Source organism: Microcaecilia unicolor, chromosome 2, assembly GCF_901765095.1.
Source record: "Microcaecilia unicolor chromosome 2, aMicUni1.1, whole genome shotgun sequence".
In the NCBI taxonomy this organism is placed as follows: domain Eukaryota; kingdom Metazoa; phylum Chordata; class Amphibia; order Gymnophiona; family Siphonopidae; genus Microcaecilia; species Microcaecilia unicolor.
The window spans coordinates 547,966,269-547,991,367 of record NC_044032.1 but is presented as its reverse complement, the minus strand read 5'-3'; the positions used below and the strand labels follow the sequence as shown (position 1 = coordinate 547,991,367).

The 25,099-nt window shown below is 41.9% G+C and overlaps 1 protein-coding gene across 1 annotated transcript in view; it reads left to right on the top strand.

The window, feature by feature from the left end:
- Positions 1–25,099, top strand: part of GABRA2 (gamma-aminobutyric acid type A receptor alpha2 subunit) — a 117,371-nt gene that overhangs the window by 44,461 nt on the left and 47,811 nt on the right. Inside the window, exons 4-5 of the mRNA XM_030192198.1 lie at positions 9,151–9,218; positions 24,532–24,752. Coding sequence (XP_030048058.1) covers positions 9,151–9,218; positions 24,532–24,752 — 289 coding nt within the window. The remainder of the gene's footprint in view (positions 1–9,150; positions 9,219–24,531; positions 24,753–25,099) is intronic.

The window sequence follows — 25,099 nt, the reverse complement described above, 5'->3', positions numbered from 1 at the left end:
TCTCTCTCGTGCAGTATCAGGAGGAATTCCCAGCTTTTAGTCCCTCCCCCAGGGGTATCCTCAATCTGAATCCACTGCATCAGCAGCAGTTACATCTAATATTGAGTACTTTGACTGCAGTGGGGGAAGGAGATTCAGTGGTTAAGTCGATGACTGTTATGCTGGAAATGCTATGGGATGCCATATACACTTCAAACTCTTTGTTGATGAAGGTGGCTTCCAAGTTTTCCTCTGATTTAAACATTGTGACTGGTACTTTAAATGTGCAGGCTCAAGCTTTAGACCCACAGTCAGCTAGGGTGGTTTCCCTAGAGAATAAGGTATCTGAACTCCAAGAAATCTGTGGAACTTTTATTAAAAATGAAAACTATATAACTAGGAAGATGGAGTATATGGAAAACCAAATTAGAAAAAACACTTTAAGGTTTTTGAACTGCTCAAGAGCACCATTAATAGCTCCTGTTGATATGGTCAAGAAATACTCAAGTTATCACCAGAAACATCACCACCATTGTTAGAGCACAATATTTGATGTTACACAACATAAAAAGAAGATCCGCAATAAAAACAAGAGAAATGGTTTATTGGAACATAACCATTCCAATAAACTACTTCTCTTTTTATTATTGCTGATCTGCTTTTTATGCCATATTGTGCTGCCTCTTTTTATCTATCTATCTATCTATCTATCTATCTATCTATCTATCTATCTATCTACTTATCATTTCTTTAGCACTAAAAGGCATACGCAGCGCTGTACACCATACACAGAAGACAGTATACCTCAATACTTGATGTTGCCAGGCTCTAAAGATAGTAATGACTTCCAAGAGGCTAATTTGACAGATTTCCTGGAAACATTTTTGGAACTTATAACTGAAAAGACCACCCTTATAATGACTTTGCTTTAGAGCCAGACAGGAATTCCATTCTAAATTTGTATTTCTGCTGTATAGATAAGAATTCTTGGGATCAAAGGAGAATTTTTATGGATATTTCTAGAAATACCTAGAAGCATCACCAAGAAATTTTGGCCCTGTACCGTAGGACTCAGGTTCTGGGGATGAATTATTTACTTTGTTTTCCTTGTATTTGCTTTCTTACATTTCAACATAATTCCTACCCCTCCCCCCCCCCTCCCCGTTTACAAAGCCGTGCAAGCAGCTTCCGGTGTGCTAAGGCCAACACAGCCATTCACTTTGAATTGGCTGTGTCGTCATTTCTGCACGGCTTTGTAAACAGGAGGGGGTATGTCTTTAATGATCCCAAGCAATTGTTAGAATTTGTGGTTTCTAAGGAAGAGTTAAAAGACTTGTTCATAGCTATTTAAGGATCATTGTTTAATCAGGCTACCTCTCTTAACTTTGCATCTGTTCATTATATATTTTTTCTTTCACTTGTAATATATATTTTTCTAAATTTTGGTCAAATTATCTAATTTTGTAGACAAAGAGTATTTAATTTCCTAATGTATATTCTTTTGACATAATTTGTTTTCTTTATTTCAAGAGTTGCATTAATGATGTGATTGTAAAATTAGAAACTTATTAAAATGAAAGGCTTTTTTAAAGCAGTTATGGCGCTGCAGTCTTCATGTGCATGCTGTCAGCTCTGCAAGTTCCTTCCCCCTCTGACATCAACTTCCTATTCCGATAGTGCATGCATGAAGATTACATCCCCACAACTGCTTTATGCTGCTTTTCCACTGCTGCTGGTCTGGAGGAGCAACAACAGCGGTGAGGGTGGCAGCAGGAGAGAAGTGAGGAAAGTCTTCTACCAGCACCATGTGCCCCCTGCTGATGTGTTGTGCACACCTTGTGGTATGCCTACCACATGTTGAGAACCTGTGATCTAGGGCAGCAGCTTCTTAGAGACCTCTACAAATACTGCAGTTAAAGCAAAATAATCGGTCCTGACAGCCACACAAACTCAAAGAGCCATCAGCACACACTTTAACCTGCTTTATTACGGGATGTTTTGTGATGATTGTAATTGTTAATTATCAAACTCATGGGGGAGGGGCTGTAGGCAGGTTTATGGAAGATAATTGAAGGTGTGTAAGGCTGAAGGTTCACCTAGGGCACCCACCACCCTTGCATTGACTCTGCTACTAACAAACACTAAGAAACTTGAACATATTTCAGTAACACTTTATGCAGTCAAACGGCAGATTCAGTTTAAAGTAATTATGTTGATGTTTAAGATTTTAAGACTTGCAAGATATTTTACCTTTGCCATCATCTATACTCTTAAATGTGCTCTGATATCTCAGAATCTGTGTTTTTTTTTTTTTTTAAATCTGTGCCATCTCTGAAACATGCACGACTGGAGAAAGTATATCATTTCAATTGTGGGAGTGCCTGGGGATGACTGGGGTATAAGTTGTTTATTTATTGGCATTCATGAACCGCCTTTATGAAGAGATTTACCCAAGGCAGTGTACAATTGGTCTTTGGATTTTAGGATAAAGGTGAAGGTCTTCCTTTTTTCTCACACTTACAGGGTTAACTTCAGATTAGTCCTAATTTTAAGTCTTTTTTGGTCTGGTTTTATGTATTGTCCCCTGGATTCTGTATAGGTTGTCCAAAGTTGGTTGCAGATCCCAGATCCGTGTAGAAACTAATTAGTTAATGAGCCCCTCCCTCTAGGCTCTACATCTTGCAGATCCTGTTCTAAAATAGTACTGGAACTGTAGATGCATGTATTTCGGTTTGCATGTCCTTGCTAAAAAAAACTCATGAGCATCAGTTTTCAGCCACTATACACGTGGAGCTCCATTTCACATAGAACGTGGATATCAGAATTGAGACTTACAGATCGGGACATGTTCAATTCCAGTGGCATTTTAGAAAAGGCTCTGCTGACATGGAGCTATTTCTAAAATATCTATAATAGTCCACATGTATTTCCTACCACATGCAGCAGAAGTAGCCATTTTACAAATACACATTGAAGAAATGAACATGACAACATGAACATAGTAGTTTCTTTGTGGAGATGTTGAAAATTATTTCCTGCCCCATTTTACAAACCTACACATGTAAGTTCCAGAATTTTAACTTGTTTTCATTTTGAAGATGGACATAAACTACATGGGATTAAGAGGAATGATCCCCCTTAATTCCCTCATGTAAAACCCTGACCTAAATGAGCACTTTTTTGAAAACTGTGCATGCCTTTGAGCTAGGATTAAACTTGATGTGGCTTCTTTTTGTAAAATGGAGAATACACATATACATTTTAGTCCTGCCCAAGCCACACCGTCTGGAAATCTCTGAGTGGTATGCAGCTCCATGTGTAAACAGCGGGTTTTTGAAATCAGTATTTACATATGTATGCGATATACAGATGTAAATGCTACAATTAATATTCTGCTGCAGGAAAATATAAAGCAGCTGAGCCAAATGTATAGACTATATATGTAAGTGCTGATATTTGACCCCTTTCCTCCAGATTCTATATAGCACGACTAAAATTGCAAGCGCAAATCCAGTCATATTCTAGATTTATGCATGCAACTTAATTAGTTAACAAACCAATCAGCACTGATAATTGCCAATTAATAAGCAATTATTGACACTAAAGGCCCCATTTACTAAGGTGTGCTAGTGTTTTTAGCGCATGCTAAAAATTAGTGTGTGCTAACCATGTAGAGATGCTCATAGGAATGTTATGGGCATCTACATGCTTAGTGCGTGCTAATGCTTAGCATGCACTAAAAAAAAACTAACACACCTCTAGCATGCCTTAGTAAACAGGGCCCTAATTGACATTAACTAGAATTTATGCGCACATGTGTCTAAGCGTAATCACTGTAAAGGGATGCGTGTAAATGGGGTGTAGACATGGGCATGGAATGCACAGGTTGTAGACATTTCTAAAATCTATGTGTGTTGTTATAGAATACACCTGGTCCATGCCTAATTTATTCACAGGCATTTACACCACGTTTTACTTGGTGTAAATGTTCAACTAAATTTAGTCTTGTGGATGGTCACTCAGCATATTTATAAACTGTGCTGAAATTGAGGCGTACTTATAGAATATGCTTAGGCATATTTTTTCCACGTGGATTTCTTAGACGTGATATATAGACTCTAGCGCTTTATGTGTACCTTCTAATGAGAAGCACCAAGATTCAGCACTATATTTGACACTTCTATGCATAATTTCTATGTTTAACAAAATTTGGTTACTGCAACTCTATTTACACAGGACTTAAAGGGGATCGCCTCAAAAAACTACAAGCCACTCAAAACAGTGCTGCACATCTCATATTCAGACTACCACACTTTGCCAAATCACCCCCACTTCTGTGGCTGCCAATAAAAGATAGAATATCATTCAAGCTACGTTTCTTCATTCACAAAATTTTGTATGGTTCGGCCCTAATATATATGAACAATTTCATTAAATTACCCTCACCTAATGCCTCTAAATCATCTACAGAATATTTTATCCTACATTTCCCGTATTGTAAGAAAGTCACCTACAAAACAATCCATACTGCTAACTTTTCATGTCAAGGCACTAAAATTTGGAACTGCTTACATAAAACCATCAAAGGCACCGATGTTTATTTGTTATCCTGAAGTCTATTGAAAACTCACTTCTTCAGTCTACCCTTTAAGGAAATAAACACAAATAAACTCATGGTATTAATTTTTACCTCATCCCACCTCCCATTACTCCTGTCTATCCCATCTAATCCTAGCCCTTTACCTTTTTCCTCCATATTTCAATTATCTAGCTTAAATCACTAAAGTATTTAATTAAATCTGTTCCTAACTCAAGTTTTACTGGTCTAACATTATATGATGTATTTTATTCTCTGTTAATATATTTTGAACATGCTCATGCTTGTCTAACTGTTGTGTAAGCCACATTGAACCTGAGTTCTACTCGTGCTAATGCAGGATATAAATGTCATAAATAAATAAAGGACTAAATACTATAAATGGCACCGGAAAAATCAACACCAAAAAAATAGCACTTATCGTTAATGTATAAAAAGCACAAGTTAAGTGCTATTTATAGAATAGCACTTAGCACCGAGAACCACTACTACATTTAGGCATGACTATGTACATCAACATGTGTAAATCCCTGTGCCTAAGTTAGTCATAGATCCCCATTGTTCTATAACAAAGTGCATACATTTTGGGAACAGCTCCGATCCGACCATGACTCTCTCATGGCTACACCCCCTTTTTGGACCCACGCAAAAAATGTATGTATAGCTCCTGTGCCTAAATTTACACATGTACATTTTAATGAAAACCAATCAGCACTAATAATTGCTTGTTAAGTAGCCAATTAGCAGTAATCAACTCGTTATTCAATTAAATTGTATGTGAAAATTGGACATGCCCAAATTTGCACATGCAATTTTTTTTCAACTTTTATAGAATTTGAAGGAAAAGAATTCTATACGGAAGTTCAAAAAGTGATTGAGGAAAAAATTGGCATTAAGCGCTATTCTGTAGAGGGTGCATGCCCTTTATAGAATCGCGTGTAGCACTGATTCCCACACCTAACTTTGGGTGCCAGCACTATGCCTGCTGAAACTTGGTGTAAATGCTGGCACCCAAGTTAGGTGCGCTGAGGCAGTATTCTATAAGTATGCGAATAGCTGAGGTGGGATGATAAGGTTGTAATCAGTGGCAATCCTGGCCTGGATGGCACCCGGGGCGGAGCGCCGATGCGCCCCCCCCCCCCCCCGCTAGATGACACCTCCCCCTCCAGTGAAATGACACCCCCCCCGGGTGCACGCCACTGGGGGAGGTGCCGCGGAACGCACCTGCTCCGAGTTCGCTAAACTTCGTTTGTTTGCTGCAGCTCCCTCTGCCCCGGAACAGGAACTCTTCCGGGGCAAAGGGAGCTGCAGCAAACGAACAAAGTTTAGCGAACTCGGAAGAGCAGGCGCGCACCACAGCACCCCTCAGCGGCGTGCACCTGGGGCGGACTGCCTCCTCCGCCCCCCCCCCCTTGGTACGCCACTGGCTGTAATATAATATCGAACGCTCTTCTGCTTCAGCAAAACTTGACGAACAGGATTCTAAGCCAGGAATTTATTTAGAGGTCCTTAAAAGATATCTAACATTCTTCCTGTTATCCAAATATAATAGTTTTGTTGATCACAACTGTGGATTGAAAACAAATTATCTGGGAAAATTGCTGTGATTTTTAGAGAGTACCCCAAACAAATACATTTTTGCTATGTTGAAGTACTTTGTATTTTCCACACTTTTGGAGGTAATTTTATAAAACATTTTCTGCATGCATACCACTTTTATGTGCAGAAAATGTCTATTTTAAAATTACACAGGGGTATAGCACCTACTTTTACACAATGTCCCCCAGATTATGTGTGTGGCGCCCAAGATTGGGTGCCAGAATTTGGGCGCAGATCCAGGATGTGCATCCAGCTGGGTTTCCTGATGAGCCAGTTAGTGCCAATGATTGAGTACTAGTTGGCAACAGTTTGAATTTGTACATCGATCTTGCTGTGCAGTATTCTGTGGCAGTGTGCACCCAGATCCCATGGAATGCAGTGTGTGTGTGTGTGTGGGGGGGGGGGGGGGGGCTATGGGAGGTGTGTGGGTGAGTCAGGGGCAATTTCTAAAATTTGTGTGCAGTGTTGTAGAACTTTTCGGAATACCCCTGACATACCCATACCCTTCCCATGGCCATACTCCCTTTTGGGTTATTTGCTGTGGTAATTAGGTGCCCTGCCTTACAGAATAGTGCACAGCCAGCTGTACATGCAAATTGTAATGAGTGCCAATTAACATCAGTAATTTGTTGTTACCACCTAATTATTGATGGTTAAGACCGCTCTAACCATTTAATTTGCACGCACATCTTGGCAGTGTGCCCAAATTTTGGTACCATATATAGAATCAAGAGGATAGTGCCACTGACTATACCAACAAGAAATGTTATGTGCCTGTTTAGTCATCATACTTGCATATTACTATGTTGATATTAATCATATTTTAGTGTTACTACCTAGTGACTTTTGTGCATTAAAAGTGTTTGAGCTAAAACACAGTAAAATAATGTCATTCAAATTATACAATTAGCAATGTGTCAGAATTTCAAAGTCTGTAACTTCACCATGTTTAAAGATAACCTCATTCCACTCAATACATAAATGTAGGTAGTAACAGCAAATAAAGCTGTAAAAATTCACATTGAAATTCCAAGCGGTTGTTGAGAAAACAACAAAAAACTCTAGGGAGTTACTTTTTTTTTGCTTCATCCTGTAGATAGTCCTTTCACATCCTTTATTCTCAATTTATTTCTCTTGAAGATTGAAACCCAATTTTTATTCTTTGTTTATAATAGGAAAAGGGGTGGGAAGAGCAGTTTTCAAATGATTGTTGTCCTCCGATTCTATGAAAAATTACCCATATACTGAAGGGGGAGCAGAGGCAGAGGAACCATCAGACAATGCATATAGAATTAATTCTGAAATCTCTGCCTGTGTGTCACAAAACGCCTAGACACCCGCTTGGGATTACCCCATAGCCACTTAGAGGATCTATCCCCAGCGCTGCTCTGGTCTGCCTGCACCTGCCACTCATACTCTACCCTAGCACTCTCCTCCCATTGGCTGGGTCACAACCACCTCTGGGTTAGTCTCCTGATCTCAAATTATCCCCAGTGATTTCTAAGTTACTGGAGCTACACTCACAGTGGTCCCACAGTTCCCAGAAAGCACTCACAAACCACCAGGATTCTTTATCAATCCAGACAAGCAAAGTGAACAGTTTTGTTTATTCTCATAAAAACTGAACACTGAACAAAAAATGTGCAATTGGCAAACAATAACAGGTAACTGAAATATGGATCAATTATAACACTAACTATACATTTACATACTTCCTAGAAAGAATCTGGGGAGATCAGAACATATATAGCTGTTCACCAGTTATTAAATATAACTGTTTTTTACAGGGCCTCAGCAAAGAGCTCTATATCTCTCTTCTCCCAGGCTGAAACTGAAATTAAAACCAGTAAAGTCCAAATGAGATGAGCTCCTGGACCAATCAGACCCCAGAAAACAAGATTTCAAATATATTGCTTGCTTCTTACTTGTGTCAAATTAAGAGGTCCTTTTACTAAGGTGCACTGAAAAATGGGATGCGCTGGTGAATACACATGTATTGGACGCTCGCAGGTCCATTTTTCAGCGTGCCTACAAAAAGGCCTTTTGGGGGGAGATGAAAATGGATGGGCAACAAAATAAAAATTGGCACGTGTCCATTTTGAGTCTGAGACCTTACTGCCACCCGTTGACCTAGCGGTAAATTCTCACACATTAACCAGGTGGTAATGGTCTATGCACATACAATGTCGATTACTGCCCGGTTAGCGCCACATGCTGGAAATTTTCTGTCGCGCCTAGTGGACATGCAGAAAACATGAAATTACTGCCCAGGCCATGCAGTAGCCGAGAGGTAGTTCAAAATTGATGCACATAGGATACGTGTACATGCCTATGCAGCTTAGTAAAAGGGCCCCTAAAGAAAAAAAAAAAACACTCGGTTCTCTGTAACATCTTTACAGCAAAGAAACACCACCTGCTGGCCAAATAGGAGAAATAAACTTCAGAACATAATCAATGCAGGAAAATATCCAATACATTTTACAGGCTTAAAACACAGTTTCTTCACACTGATATATTGTGTGGAATGCATGTGCAACAACTGGAGGTACAGGGCAGATACTGATCTACTTGTACCTGATGTACATCAGTATCTTTCTGATAGTTCATTTGAAAGTTTGTTTTCAGGTATATAGCACAGGTTAGCCTGCAACCTAGCTACACGGTTTAAAAATTACTCATAACAATGTGGTGTTTCTACCAATAGAGAAAAAAACTATGGGCTTCTTTTACAAAACCGCACTAGCGATTCCCACGTGGCACATGAGAGGAGAATTGAATGGGCTTCCTCTCAATTGTCGCATCGGGAATTGGTAGCGCGGCTTTGTAAAAGGGGCCCTATGAAAACAAGTAACTGTATTTTTAAATTATTGATATTACTATAGGTGCTGAATAACTTGAATTGTTTCTTTGTTCTGTTTAAATAATGATTTAATGGTTTCATCTATGTTATATTAAATATATGCTTCTTGTATCAGACAGGGTAACTGAAGTCCACACAGATATTTATGTGACTAGCTTTGGTCCTGTTTCTGATACTGATATGGTGAGTATTACAGTTATTTTTTTAAAGTCACCTTAGCACTAGGAGCATTATATTGCCATTCTGTTGTCTTCATTTATTATAAGCTATAAAATATAAATCCACAAATTCACAATAGGGCTAATTTTATCACAATGCACAAAAATTTGCAGGCTGTTATATGCTTAACAGCCTGCAAAGTAAACTTACAAGCATTTGCTTTAAAAATAATTCCAACAAATCTACCAGCACAAATTTATGCTGCTTATTTAAAAAGTACTATTCGGATTTTAGTTATAAATAAAACAGCGTGGGGGGAGATCAGTATGGGCTACTTGATAAGATGGGTTCTTTTACTGTTAGCCCCTAATTATTAGTAACTAGGTCCAATTGCATAAAATGCTAAAATAACTCATGCTAAAATAGCATGTCAGTAGTAAAATACCACATCTTAATGGTAGCCCACTTGCCTGCATTATCATGCCACTTGCAATTTCAAAATGGTAGCCATGACCTCTTGTGACAGTCTTGTAAGGCTGCCACAGGAAGTCGCGGCTCCCTTTTAGACAACATAGCCAGTGGGGGCAGAAGCCACTCGGGATGCTGCTGCCCTGAGGAGGCCACTAGACCACCAGGGCTTTTAGAAGGTTGGCCCGGGAGGGCCTAAGGGGGGGGGGGGGCAGAGCTGGTGGTGGCCTGGGGGGAACGGGTTTTCTATCAGGATGAGGGAGGCTGGCTTGGAGGTGGCAGGCTTGCAGCAGTGATGGCAGCAGGGGGCAGTGCTACAGATTTGGTTTCTGCTGAAAACTACACAGATCTATTCAGCCAAAACTGAAACCCAGATTTCGGGTCAGTTTCGGTGCCAAAACTTAAAAGAAAATTCGGTCAGCCTCTAATATATCTCATACATATTCATTGTGGAAATCCTGAAAACCAGCTGGGTTGTAGACCTCAAGGACTGAATTTGAGGACTCCTGCTCTAAAGCATGTTATTTTACCTCTAACTCATGCTATTTTAGCACAGGTCCCATTTTATGCAATGGGACCTAGGGAGAAAGTTATCAAGTTGCTTTAGGGCTGTAAATGGAAGTTATCCATGTGAGATTAGTACTAAACTAGCACAAGTTTGTGGTAAAGTAACATGTTTTATAGCAGGCCATGTTGATAACTATGCCCCTAAATTTCATTTTTACAAAGCTAAGATATACATGTCTAAAATTGAAAAAAAAAAAACCATGCATCTGGCGAGGGTCTAGGTGTGTTCTGAGTGGAACTAGCACAGGCCTAAAAAATGTGTATTCCCTGTTTCAGAAGGAGAATGTACGTCTATGTCCAAAAAGACTGACATCAGGATTTCCACCTACCCAGGATGTCTAGGTTTCAGAAAAATGCTCCTACTGAGCAGCGTTCCACTGTAAGGATTAAGGGAGATCATTCCTTTAATCCCTCAGTGGTTTATGTCCCCTCCCCTCTTCCTTCCCCCCAAAACTAGCACTCTTGTGATAGCTTAAAAAATACATATTTATGATTCTAGAATGCCTAACATAAATGTGTATGTTGCTATTTAAGACATGAATGTTTGTAAAATGGATACACCTGCCACATATAACTGGGCTTTAAATGTCTATTTTGCCATGGGCCCTGTTTACTAAGGTGTTTTAAAATGCACTAAAAAGGCTAGCACTCCTATAGCATGGCTTAGTAAACAGGGCCCCATGTTTTTTTAAGACAGATCCTGTTCCAAAAATACTAGCAGAATTTGAGACATCATGACCTGAATATTTCAATTTAGATGTGTATGTCCTTTCTAAAATGCCACTGTGTATCTGCTGCATTATGCATAACATTTCATTAACTAAATGTATATACATAGTTTAAAAAAAAAAAAGCATGTATGCTAATTCCATACTACCCCCGATGTCTCTCTTCCATGCTTGCAAAATTGTGCACAAGCAGATTGTGGACACATAATCATGCATGCATAACTAATTGGCAGTTTCAAAGAGCTGTTTTCTGCAGGTACTGTTTTACTTGCAGAAATCCTTTTGAAAATTACCTTATTATGTGTTTCTTTGTGTCTACAAAAAAAAGGTATAATCTTTAGTGAGCTGTTAGTAGGGATATGGATAGAACAAATATTTGATTTGTTTATTGGCAATTTTGGGATTTTTTTCTGTGACATTCAGGCATGTTTTCTGTTCATTTCATACAGTAGGTTCAATAACAATGTTTGACATGCTGTAGAACTTTTTAATGTACATTAATTGGTTGTACATGCACTGACTGGTAGGTTAATACACATTAAATTGATTCAATTGCAAATGCACATCAAATTAAATCAAATCGAATCAATTCTTGTATACCACTTTTGTTCCTATTCAAACAAACCCTCCCAAAGAACAACCATATCTCCGATAACTAATTATTACCTGAATTGGTTATTACTGTATTTACCATTAGCCTTATGTACAATTTCTCATTCATAATAGATTTTCTAAATGTTAAACATCCATAGCTATCCCAGTATGTTCATGATACTGTATTGTAAAAATTGGATTCTTACAACAAATTACTTTTTATTTATTATTCTTTGTTATGTACAGTGGGGGAAATAAGTATTTGATCCCTTGCTGATTTTGTAAGTTTGCCCACTGACAAAGACATGAGCAGCCCATAATTGAAGGGTAGGTTATTGGTAACAGTGAGAGATAGCACATCACAAATTAAATCCGGAAAATCACATTGTGGAAAGTATATGAATTTATTTGCATTCTGCAGAGGGAAATAAGTATTTGATCCCCCACCAACCAGTAAGAGATCTGGCCCCTACAGACCAGGTAGATGCTCCAAATCAACTCGTTACCTGCATGACAGACAGCTGTCGACAATGGTCACCTGTATGAAAGACACCTGTCCACAGACTCAGTGAATCAGTCAGACTCTAACCTCTACAAAATGGCCAAGAGCAAGGAGCTGTCTAAGGATGTCAGGGACAAGATCATACACCTGCACAAGGCTGGAATGGGCTACAAAACCATCAGTAAGACGCTGGGCGAGAAGGAGACAACTGTTGGTGCCATAGTAAGAAAATGGAAGAAGTACAAAATGACTGTCAATCGACAAAGATCTGGGGCTCCACGCAAAATCTCACCTCGTGGGGTATCCTTGATCATGAGGAAGGTTAGAAATCAGCCTACAACTACAAGGGGGGAACTTGTCAATGATCTCAAGGCAGCTGGGACCACTGTCACCACGAAAACCATTGGTAACACATTACGACATAACGGATTGCAATCCTGCAGTGCCCGCAAGGTCCCCCTGCTCCGGAAGGCACATGTGACGGCCCGTCTGAAGTTTGCCAGTGAACACCTGGATGATGCCGAGAGTGATTGGGAGAAGGTGCTGTGGTCAGATGAGACAAAAATTGAGCTCTTTGGCATGAACTCAACTCGCCGTGTTTGGAGGAAGAGAAATGCTGCCTATGACCCAAAGAACACCGTCCCCACTGTCAAGCATGGAGGTGGAAATGTTATGTTTTGGGGGTGTTTCTCTGCTAAGGGCACAGGACTACTTCACCGCATCAATGGGAGAATGGATGGGGCCATGTACCGTACAATTCTGAGTGACAACCTCCTTCCCTCCGCCAGGGCCTTAAAAATGGGTCGTGGCTGGGTCTTCCAGCACGACAGTGACCCAAAACATACAGCCAAGGCAACAAAGGAGTGGCTCAGGAAGAAGCACATTAGGGTCATGGAGTGGCCTAGCCAGTCACCAGACCTTAATCCCATTGAAAACTTATGGAGGGAGCTGAAGCTGCGAGTTGCCAAGCGACAGCCCAGAACTCTTAATGATTTAGAGATGAACTACAAAGAGGAGTGGACCAAAATTCCTCCTGACATGTGTGCAAACCTCATCATCAACTACAGAAGACGTCTGACCGCTGTGCTTGCCAACAAGGGTTTTGCCACCAAGTATTAGGTCTTGTTTGCCAGAGGGATTAAATACTTATTTCCCTCTGCAGAATGCAAATAAATTCATATACTTTCCACAATGTGATTTTCCGGATTTAATTTGTGATGTGCTATCTCTCACTGTTACCAATAGCCTACCCTTCAATTATGGGCTGCTCATGTCTTGTCAGTGGGCAAACTTACAAAATCAGCAAGAGATCAAATACTTATTTTCCCCACTGTACCCTATACTGTTTATTGTAATCCACATTGAACTCAAACTTGTTTGGGGTAATGTGGGATATAAATGTCAGAAATACATAAATAAATAAATAATATCCCCTTTCCAGGGTTCGGTGCGGTTTACATGCTAGGTGAGACAAAAGCCGATAATGTTGGTGAGAGGTATGACAACAATTACAGACCATTGGAGTAACACATGAGACCAAAAACTTTATAGGAAAGGATAATGGATGATACTAAGAGGTAGAAGTCAATGGATTGTTATGAAACAAAGTTTGAGAAGAGAAAGGTTTTTAGCCTCTTCCTAAAGCTAAGGTAGCTGTTTTCGGTTCTGATGGCAATAGGTAGGGAGTTCCATAATTTAACTCCAAGTACAGGGAATAGAGAGCTGAAAATCTTCTGATTTCGAATTGTGACGTTAGCATCAGTTATTCTTTCAGTCTGTTAGACTGGACAAAACATAGCAAAGCAGTCTTAATCAGCAGTTCAGAGGTGAACCCTGTAAGATCTGAAAAACTAAACAAGCAGCTTTGAACCTGAGTCTTTCTGCTATGGAAAGCCAGTGCAATTTGTTAAGATGAGTTGAAACACTAGTATATCTATTCACTCTAATTAGTCTAGAAGCTGTATTCTGTGTGATTTGCAGTTTTTTTTTCCTGATATTAACACATAATACCAAGAAAGAGAACATTACAGTAATCTAAGTGAGGTAGGACTAACATTTAGACTAGCAGTGCAAAGGCTTTTTGGTCAAAGTGTGTTTTTTTCCATAGTTGGTGAGTGAAAAATCAAGTAACACTTTTTCGAGACATATATAAATACCCTTTTGTAACTCTGCCAGGCATAGGTAGAAGAGATTAGTTTTTTAGCATGACTTAAGGAGATAGAGACATTGAAAGAGAACTTGCATAACTCCATTGAGATGTACTTGTTGTCCAATGTTCCCTCAGGGTCCTTTTTTTTTTTTTTTTTTACTTTCCTACAGTTCTAAAGTCCATTGTTTGGATAACCACATGGCTATAGCTTATTTTTTTTAATTCCATTTATAGGGGGTTCAACCAGGGCATTCAGTCCCTAGATACAGTAGAATGTGATGGGATTTGATGTCCCATTTATTTTATTTTTATTTATTTGTCTCATTTGTATCCCACATTTTCCCACCTATTTGCAGGCTCAATGTGGCTTACATAATACCGTAAAGGCATTCGCCTAGTCCGGTAGAAAACCAAATACAAGGTGATAAAGTGGATTATAGATACATGTGTTTCAGGTACAATGGGGATAGAGGAGAGGAAGGTAAATAGTGTCCATTACTATGGGAATCGAGGAGAGGAGATTGTGTAGTGTCCAATACGATCTTTGGTTTTGCTGTGTTGCAGTGTGTAGGTGGTTATGTTGGGTCGGTGGGATATGCCTTTTTGAACAGGTTGGTTTTTAATGCTTTCCTGAAGTTTAGGTGGTCATATGTTGTTTTCACAGCTTTTGGTAGTGTGTTCCATAGTTGTGTGCTTATGTAGGAGAAGCTAGATGCATTGACTGCTTTGTATTTAAGTCTTTTGCCGTTTGGGTAGTGAAGGTTTAGGTATGTTCGGGATGATCTGGTTATGTTTCTGAGTGGTAGGTCTATGAGGTCTGTCATGTAACCTGGGACTTGGCCGTAGATGATTTTGTAGACCAGGGTGCAGATTTTGAAAGTGATGCGCTCTTTGGTTGGAAGCCAGTGCAGTTTTTCTCGGAGGGTTTTGGCACTGTCGAATCGCGATTTGCCAAATATCAGCCTGGCTGCTGTGTTTCCTTGTGAGTTGTTCTTTGCATTCCACATAGATTCCATTGCAGTAGTCTGCATGGCTTAGTACCATTGATTGTATTAGGTTGTGAAATGAGACCCTCGGGAGGAAAGGTTTTACTCGTTTAAATTTCCACATTGAGTGGAACATTTTCTTTATTGCGGAGTTCATTTGGTTTTCGAGCGTAAGATTGCGGTCGATTATGATGCCGAGTATTTTCAAGTTGTCTGATATGGGGAGGGTGTGATCTGGAGTGGTTAAGGTTGTGGGTTTGTACGTATTGTGTTGAGATGAGAGGATGAGGCAATGTGTTTTTTCTGTGTTCAGTTTCAGTTGAAAAGAGTTTGCCCATGAGTCCATGATGTTCAATCCAAGTTTGATTTTATTGGTGATTTCTGTTAGATTGTGTCTGAAGGGAATGTATATAGTAACGTCGTCTGCGTAGATGAATGGATTGAGGCCTAGCTTAGATAAGGATTTGGCCAATAGGATCATCATTATGTTGAATAGTGTTGGTGATAGTGGTGATCCTTGAGGTACTCCACAGTCTGTTTTCCAAGGTGGTGATATGTTTAGGTTTGATTTCACTTGGTATGTTCTGGTGGTTAGAAAACCCTTAATTCAGTTAAGTATGTTTCCAGTAATCCCAAAATAGTCTAAGAGTTTTAATAATATATTGTGGTTGACCATGTCGAATGCGCTCAACATATCAAATTGGAGAAGGAGTATACTCTTACCTTTGGCTATTTCTTGCTTGAATTTGGCCAGGAGATTGACTAGCACAGTTTCGGTACTATGGAGGGGGCGAAATCCCAATTGTGATTCGGGTAGTATTGAGAACTTGTCCATGTAGTCAGTGATTTGTTTGGTCGCCATGCTCTCCATCAGTTTGACTGCTAGTGGAATAGATGCAACTGGACAATAATTAGCAAGTTCGGTAGTTTTTTTCTTGGTATCTTTTGGGATTGGGGTGAGTAGGATGTTGCCATGTTCCGCTGGGAAAAGACCTTGTTAGAGCATGTGGTTTAGGTGGGATGTGAGGTCTTTTAAGAAGCGGTCCAGGGCGGATTTTAATAGGTGGCTGGGGCAGGTATCCAGTTCCAAGTGGGTGCTGGAGAATCTTTTGATCGCCTGGGTGACTGTTTCGATGGTGAGGAGTGTGAATTTGACCAAGTTTGGTAGACTGGATGTTCTCCAGGGTTTGGGTCCAAACTGTTGATGAAGTTATCGGTGTCAGTATTGACATGGGGTAGCGTTTTGCGTAGGTTTATGATTTTTTCTTTGAAGTAATTAGCGAGTTTGTCTGTGGGTGGGATGTCTATATTGGTAGCAGAAGTGGTGTGACCTTCTATTAATTTGGATTTTGCTATTTTCTTGTATTATGTTTAGATAAGGAGACCCAATCCAGTCACTGAAGCTAAGAGTGGTTCATTTGCCCCCTATTTTGTGCTTTCTCTCATATTTAGTGTGGATAAGAACACCTCATCCCAGTCGTCAATGGAGATGATGACCAGACACCCCCTAACTATTTCATGTCAATGATGCACAAGTGACTGTCTCCACCTTAAGAGCTGGACATGTTTGGGAGCGGGAGGGGAGGTAAGCATGGCCTGTGATTGCACCCTCTTGCCATGCTTACCTCCCGTAATGGAGCCAGCTCACCCCCAAGAACAACCGGCTCACAAGAGCTGTCAAAATTTAACAAACGGCTCTTGCTAGCTGGACCGAGGCGGCTCCAGCACACCACTGAATTCTCTGTAGTTGTAATCTGCATCATCCCTGACAATGAGGTGACCTAGGAAAATATAGACCGGTGAGCCTGACATTGGTGCCAAGTAAAATGATGGAGACTATTATAAAGAGAACAAAATTACTAAACACATACATAGGCATGGAAGACCCCCTGCCCCTCTAGCCAGAGTACCCCCATAGCCATGCCTTTTATTTGTTTGTAAAAATGACCATCGAAATAGAAATAGTTCTCCTTTAAGGCTACAGTGGCAATTCTACTATATATATCAATTCGAGTGTTCATTGCATTATATTTGAACATAGGAACAAAAGACATACCTTTCTCTATTACAGCCATTTCAATTTTACTTAGGTCTCCTTTTACAAAGCAGTGGTACCCATACTGCCGTTTTCCCATGCATCATTTCGGCACTACCACTGGGCTACCACAGCAGCCCAGCAATAGAGACTGCCCCCAGCTCTCACCATTTCCGGCACTTTAAAAATATTTTATATTTTTTAGCACTGGGGGCTTATCCAGTGGTAATCAGGCAGTCCTGTGCGCTATCTGCTGGATTAGCTTCGGAGCACTAATCCCCATCCTTTATAGGTGGCGGTAAGGGCTGCCCCGGGACATAGCCACTCTACAAGTGGTTCACTTACTGTATGACCATTTCCTTTTTTTTTTCTTAAGCCTTTAACTGCTGTGCTAAAATGGGGCCTTGGTGTGCCACAAATCTACACATTAAAGCTACCGCAGGGCACCTTTTACCGCAGCTTTGTAAAATGGGCCCTTAGTTCTCTTTCTGCTATGTTGACAACTCAATGAATAGCAATATTATTCTACGAACCCGATATTATCTCCAATGTCTCACTTGATTTTTATTCTGAAAATTTTCAGTACTTCTATATAGGAGGCACCTAGGTGTTATAACATGGCTATGCCAACCCTTTTCCCACATATCTGGCACTGGAACGGGAGAGGTAGAAGGGGGAGGGGTGGGCTCAGAGCTATTGTAAGCAGTTAAGAGGCAGAGAAGATGATTGGCGCATGAGGTTTTATTCATTCACCAATCAATTTCTGAAATAGTGCAGGGCTTTTTGGCAGGCAGGGTTTTTCACAGAAAGCCTTGGCAGTTGGTAGGGCAGATCAGGGGCAGTACAGGGCGCGGCATTTGGGAGCTTAAAAGTCATCCTAATTCTGCCTGCTTACCTATATGGTGTTGGCACTGAATATTGACCGACACCCACATAACTATTCTTTACTTTTAAAGAAGCTTGATCCCCCTCCTGCCCTCTTAAACAGGCCCCCCCTCCTGCCTATAAGGAGGCCAGCCAGGAATACAGGTAGGCCTAGGGGACCTACCTAGACCTCAAAATGGGGGGTTGAGGGTGGGGAGGCTCATCCCGAGGAGGGGGGGCTTTGATTCTCGTGGGCTGGGGAGGAGGGGTAGGAAGGAAGGGACTTTTTTTAGAGGCCAGGAGGGAGATCAGGGTTTCTTTAAAGGTAAAATATAGCCATGCGGTTCCCAGTCAATATTCAGCCAGGGCCCGTATAACTGTATTATGCAGGCCCCAGCTGAATATCGGTGGGGACCCATATAGGCTCCAGCAGCCAACCCCACTAAATCTATCCCCTGATATTCAGTGCCGGTGCCTTTGCATGGCTCATCACTAAATATTGAGGGCTAATGTAGCCGGTGATAGTAAACATTTTAAAAAATGCTGACCATCCATGCCATCTACTCTCCCTATCACTCCCTTAGAGATCTTATATATTTGTCCTAAGCTTTCTTGAATTCAGATACAGTTTTTGACTCCACAATTTCTACCAGGACTTCATTCCAAAATTCACCACCCTTTCCATGAAGAATTATTTCCTCAGGTTACTTCAGAGTCTCTTATGGGCCAATGATCAGAAGCCCCATGCTGTTCCAAACAGCACTCTAAAAATAGCGCCGGAACAGCGTGGGGCTATAACACCCCTATGATCAAAGCTAATAGCATGCAAATTTATGTGCGCTATTAGCTCTGATCATAGAGGTACTTCTGTGGGAGGATTGTGCCTGGGCATGCGCCCAAGGCATAATCTTCCCGAGAAGTTTTTTGACAGGTCCAGGCTGTCAAAAGCTTGGATCTGTCATGCAGCAGAAGAGGTCTGACAGGTCTGGGATTGTCTCCTGGACCTGTCAAACCTATGCCCACCCCCCTCAAATACAAGACATGCCCCCACCCAAAAATCACAAAAACAGTGGTGGTCCAGTGGGACCACTAGCTTCCCCTAGCTTCCCGCTCCCCCCTCACATTGCACAAAAACGCCCTGGTAGTCCAGTGGGATCGCTATCTATCTGACCCCACCCAGCAGCCTACCTCTCCATATTCATAGTAGTGGGAGGAGGGACTAGCACTCCCTCCCTCCTCTTCGAGTGCCTTCCAAAAATGGTGGTGTCCTGCCCTGCCTGGTGCATCCTGGGATGCGCTGGGCAGGGCTTAACTTCCATATATGTGTTAAGCTCCACACAACGCATCCCAGTGTGCCCACTGCAGCTCTTCTGACTCTGGGCAAGTCACTTAACCCTCCATTGCCCCTGGTACAAAATAAGTACTGTACCTGAATATATGTAAACCACTTTCAATGTAGTTGCAAAAACCTCATAAAGGTGGTATATCAAGTCCCATTTCCCTTTCCCCCTACCATTTTGGGAAGGCACCCAAAGGGAAGGGAGGGAGTGTTAGTCCCTCCCTTCTCCAACTACTACTACCACCACTACAGAGAGGTAGACTGCCGGGAGGGGGCAGATAGATAGCAGTCCCATTGGACCACCAGGGCGTTTTTGTGTAATGTGGGGGTGGGAGGGGGAAGCTGGTGGTCCCACTGGACCACCAGGGTTTTGTGCTTTGGGGGTGGGGGAACTGGAGGTCCACTGGACCTTCAGTTCTTGTGTTTTGGGGGAGGTCAGGAATGAGGGGTCTCCCTCATTCCTACCTCACTAGCAAACCCTAACAGCAGCTCCAAGCTGGTGTAGAGTTTGCAGTGGTAGCATCTCCCTTGTTTGGCACTCTGCCTGCTGATCATGAGGGATGAATGCGGGAGTGCCTTGTTTGCATGCATTTGCATGCAATTAGCGTTCAGAGCTGGCATGCGCGTTATTACACGTGCTCACCAGCTGTAATCAAGCTAGCCTTATAACTATGGTATGTAACATCATTTAAAAAATGAAAGAACCAAAATTACTTAATTAACAACAAGGTAACTTTAGCGCAAGCAAGACAGTCTGATGCCACTTGTTCAGCCTCCTACAGTAAATCCTAGTCCTGGCTCTGACTCTCTCCTACCATACTGGGCTTGTACTAGGTAGTCGCCTAGGCACACATATTGAGTGAGAAGTTACACCAGCATAAATCTCTGCATATTGTTTACAAAATGTAGGGGCATTTTTATTAACGTGTAATAGGATTTTGCTCTTACTGCACCTTAAGTGCCAGTTTTAAGGTGTCAGGATTGCAAAGACTGTGCAGTAAATGCAGAAGGCATGCCCAGTATATATGTGTGTGTGTGGGACAGGGACGGTCTTTTCCAGGGGGGGCTTTGTGTTTGGTCTGGAGTTCTTGTTTAAGGAGGATTAGATCGAGGGGGATTTGGTTAAGGGGAGGCTGATCAGGGGTTGATTAGAGGCCTTTAAGTGCAGTGGTGCTATTGGTAGTTCTGACAGCATTTGTCATGGACCCGTATGCTATCTGCCAATGATAGCCATGCCCCGTTGCCACCTCTTTCTCACCCATGAACAGATTCATCTCACAGGAATTTTACCATGCTGGCTGGTTTTAGAGTGCATAAATATTTCAGCGTGTTCGCTGTACGTCACTTATCTGAGGTCCTTTTCGCCTTTTTCTCCTTCTTTCACTAAAGCAGTGAATCTATTTTATAAACCCGCTTGTATTTTGGTTGGTGATGTCATTTTTCCAAGCTTCTCATTTTCCCCCCCAAAACCACCTCCCCGCTCTCCCCATTTTCTATTTCTGTTGATGGCTCTCTCATTCTCCCTGTCTCCTCAGCTCGAAACCGTGGGGTCATCTTTGACTCTTCTCTCTCCTTCTCTGCTCATATCCAGCAGATTGCCTAGACCTGTCGTTTCTTTCTTTACAACATCCGTAAAATCCGCCCCTTTCTTTCCGAGCACTCTACCAAAACCCTCATCCACACCCTTGTCACCTCTCGTTTAGACTACTGCAATCTGCTTCTTGCTGGCCTCCCACTTAGTCACCTCTCCCCTCTCCAGTCGGTTCAAAACTCTGCTGCCCGTCTCATCTTCCGCCAGGGTCGCTTTACTCATACTACCCCTCTCCTCAAGACCCTTCACTGGCTCCCTATCCGTTTTCGCATCCTGTTCAAACTTCTTCTACTAACCTATAAATGTACTCACTCTGCTGCTCCCCCAGTATCTCTCCACACTCGTCCATCCCTACACCCCTTCCCATGCACTCCGCTCCATGGATAAATCCTTCTTATCTGTTCCCTTCTCCACTACTGCCAACTCCAGACTTCGCGCCTTCTGTCTCGCTGCACCCTACGCCTGGAATAAACTTCCTGAGCCCCTACGTCTTGCCCCATCCTTGGCCACCTTTAAATCTAGACTGAAAGCCCACCTCTTTAACATTGCTTTTGACTCATAACCACTTGTAACCACTCGCCTCCACCTACCCTCCTCTCTTCCTTCCCGTTCACATTAATTGATTTGATTTGCTTACTTTATTTATTTTTTGTCTATTAGATTGTAAGCTCTTTGAGCAGGGACTGTCTTTCTTCTATGTTTGTGCAGCGCTGCGTATGCCTTGTAGTGCTATAGAAATGCTAAATAGTAGTAGTAGTAGTAGTTCCCCGATTGAATATTGTTATCTATGCTAATGGACACCATACAGAAAAGCTAACACTAGCTGTTTAACGCAGGTTAGCAGACCTGAAAAATATTCTTAAGGAATCTCAGAATCAAAACTTAAAAGAATGTTGCATAAGTCAAGATATCAATAGGTAACTGGAATAAACACTGATTCCTTCAGGTAATAATATATCTAGACAGCACTTTCTTGTTTTATATTTATAAACTGTAAAAAAAAAACCCTTGTGTAACTGAAGGAAAATATAGGTCCATTCTCTGCATTCATCTTTTATTGTGAAAACTGGATAATCAAATGTTGTTTGAGGCTGAGGGGCCACTAATGTAAACACTGTGACTGTATATCCCCTCAGAGTCTCTCCTCTTAAAGGTGGAAGGGTTTGCACTCCAACAATATAGGAATAGCTGCATGATCATGATTCCCTATGCCTTTAAGAGGGCAGAGTTGAAGGAGGCTACATCACTTGAGGAAGTGGGTTGTGCAGCAATGAAGCTGGGATGCAGAGCAATAGCAGCTGGAAACTGGAACCATAGGTGGGTGGAAGAAGAAGAGGGACTAAGGTAGAGGGGACAGGGACAGGATCCACATGCCTGGACCAATTTTGGTCACAATCCACCCCAGATGGTATTAAATAAATAAATATGTACATTCCAGGGGTGTAGCCACGGGTGGGCCTAGGCCCACCCAGTTTGGGTTCAGGCCCACCCAGCAGTGGAGGCAGCGGAGTGGAGGGAGAAGGCTGAGCTCCGATGCTGCATCTGCCTCCCTCTCTCTCAGGGCAGCGCTTCCCAGACGCTGCCACGATCGAGGATCTACCTACTTCCCTCCAGTCTCAGCAACAGCGGTAGCAATGCTGCCTCCTAACCCGGAAGCGTCTCTGCCGTGTCCCGCTCCCATTGCCAGAACTTCCTGGAGAAGTTGTGAGGCTCAGGCAAGAGTCAATGTGCAGCAAGGGCAGCCAAACGGAGGCGATACGGCGTGGGGAGTTAGGCAAGGCAACGAGGGTACGGGACCACGAGGCTGTACACCTCGGAGGCCGCATGTTCTTCCTTCACTCCGCTGCATGGTAATCGGAGCAGCGGAGCAGCAAGGGACGAGAGGTGAAAGGCGAGGTTGTGAGGCAATGTGCAGCAAGGGCAGCCGAACGGAGGCCGCGTGTTCTTCCTTCACAGCGAGATCAACGGGAGGCTGTTGTGCCACCTGGTAGCTGTTCTTCCTCCACTCCGCTGCATGGTGACCGGAGCAGCATGAGCCGAGAGATTGAAGTGGGGTGGTGAGGCAGCGGGTGGCAGCCCATCTACGTGAATGGAGGAAAACAGGTGACATGACTACTAAATTAATGGGGCAATCAAATTTTAATATCCATAACGCTTCTTTGATTGATGCTAAGAAAACCTACTTCTCAGAACAAATTGGCACTTGTATAGCAGACCCAAAAAAGCTATTTAATTTAGTAGACACTCTTGTTGAACTAGTAGACGTGTTTTATATTCCTCTGATTCCCAAAACACATCTCCTGCTAGTAACTCAGCCAACTTTTTCAGAATAAATTTAAATCAGGTTGTTAAAGTCACAGTTTGTTCCTATGTATGCTTATTAAGGCAATTTGGAGTAATGCATTGCCTCCCCCCCACCCCAGGCTCTCTCCCCGGCTATAGCCAGCTCTGCAATTTTGAGGTGAGGTGGACGGGAGGGGGGGGGGGGTGCAGAGGTGGACTAGGGAGAGAACCTGTTGTTAAACATTTACCAGCACACCACTGTCTAGTGCCCACCCATCCAACCTGTTGGCCCACCCAAAAATTGACTTCTGGCTACGCCACTGGTACATTCAATAATGCAGCATTGTAAAATATATTTCAAAATGTTTTGAATCTAAATAAATTTGAGCAAATTAAGGTTAACTTACTCAAGATCACACAGCAAGTGGTAGAATCTAAATTCTGTGATATAACCATTCTTATTTATTTTACTAGTAAAAAAAAACCCCGTTTCTGATGCAAATGAAACGGGGGCTAGCAAGGTTTTCTTCAGAGTGTGCATGTGGGAGTGTGTGTGTCCCTGCCCTCTGCCCTCTCTCCCTCCCCTCCCCCCTCTGTCCAGTCCTTCAGTGTTGTTTCCTGCTGTTCTATGTTTTTGTTACAGAGAGAGTGAGAGCATCTCTCTCCCCTCCCCCCTCTGAGCCCTTCACAGTTTCCTGGGATTTCCTGCTGTGCTGTTTTCCTTCACTCATGGGGAAACCGGATATCTCTGGCGCTTCACACTTCCGGCTGGAGGCTTCAGTGGTGCCTTTTATATATATAGATTAGGATTTATTTACTTCCTTTTTTGAAGGAATTCACTCAAGGTGGTGTACAGTAAGAATAAATCAAACATGAGCAATAGAAAATTACAGCAGTAAACATATTCAAATAACAATACAAAGTACAGTATACTACTTACAATGTCAACACAATACATAATAGAACATTTTAATTGACAGTGTAGGGTATAAGAAAAGATGAAACATATAGATAGGTAAGAGAGTAAGAGAAGTTAGAAAATAAGGTGAGTAATTTAAAGAAAGTTGGACAGGAGGTCAGAGAGATGGTTAAATATTATCATAGCTTGAGTAGGAGTGGAGTAGGAGTAGGAATGCATAACCATTATTACCACATCAAATCTATTTTTCTGAAGATAGATCTAGGTTGATTTTAATTATAGAAGTTCAACACGTATTTTTCTCCCCCAAAGGAATATACAATAGATGTTTTCTTTCGCCAAAAATGGGAAGATGAAAGATTAAAATTCAAAGGCCCAATGAACATTCTTCGATTAAACAACTTAATGGCAAGCAAGATCTGGACCCCAGATACATTCTTTCATAATGGGAAGAAGTCTGTAGCCCACAACATGACAATGCCAAACAAGCTGCTCCGAATCAAAGATGATGGGACTTTGTTGTATACCATGAGGTACGCTTACTTGTTGCATTAATTTATGCAAAGGCAATCGGGCAATTCTATAAACGGGCACCTAGAAGTGTGCACCGCTTGTGCATGTCATTGGCACCAGTGATCATCAGTGATGTGTGCAGAGGTGGCCCTATCATTAAAGTGAGACAGTCACTTCAGGCGGCAGAAGTTTGGAAGCGGCATGAAGTGCCATCAACCACTCCTGTGATGACTTAATTCTGGGCTAGCAGAAACTCTCTAATGGCTGCATTTTAGCAGCCACCGCCTCTTCCCACTGCTACTGTGGTAAAAAGCTGAATGATAAATACAGGGCCTCTGAGACCCATGCATGCCTCCAAAGCCCTGCC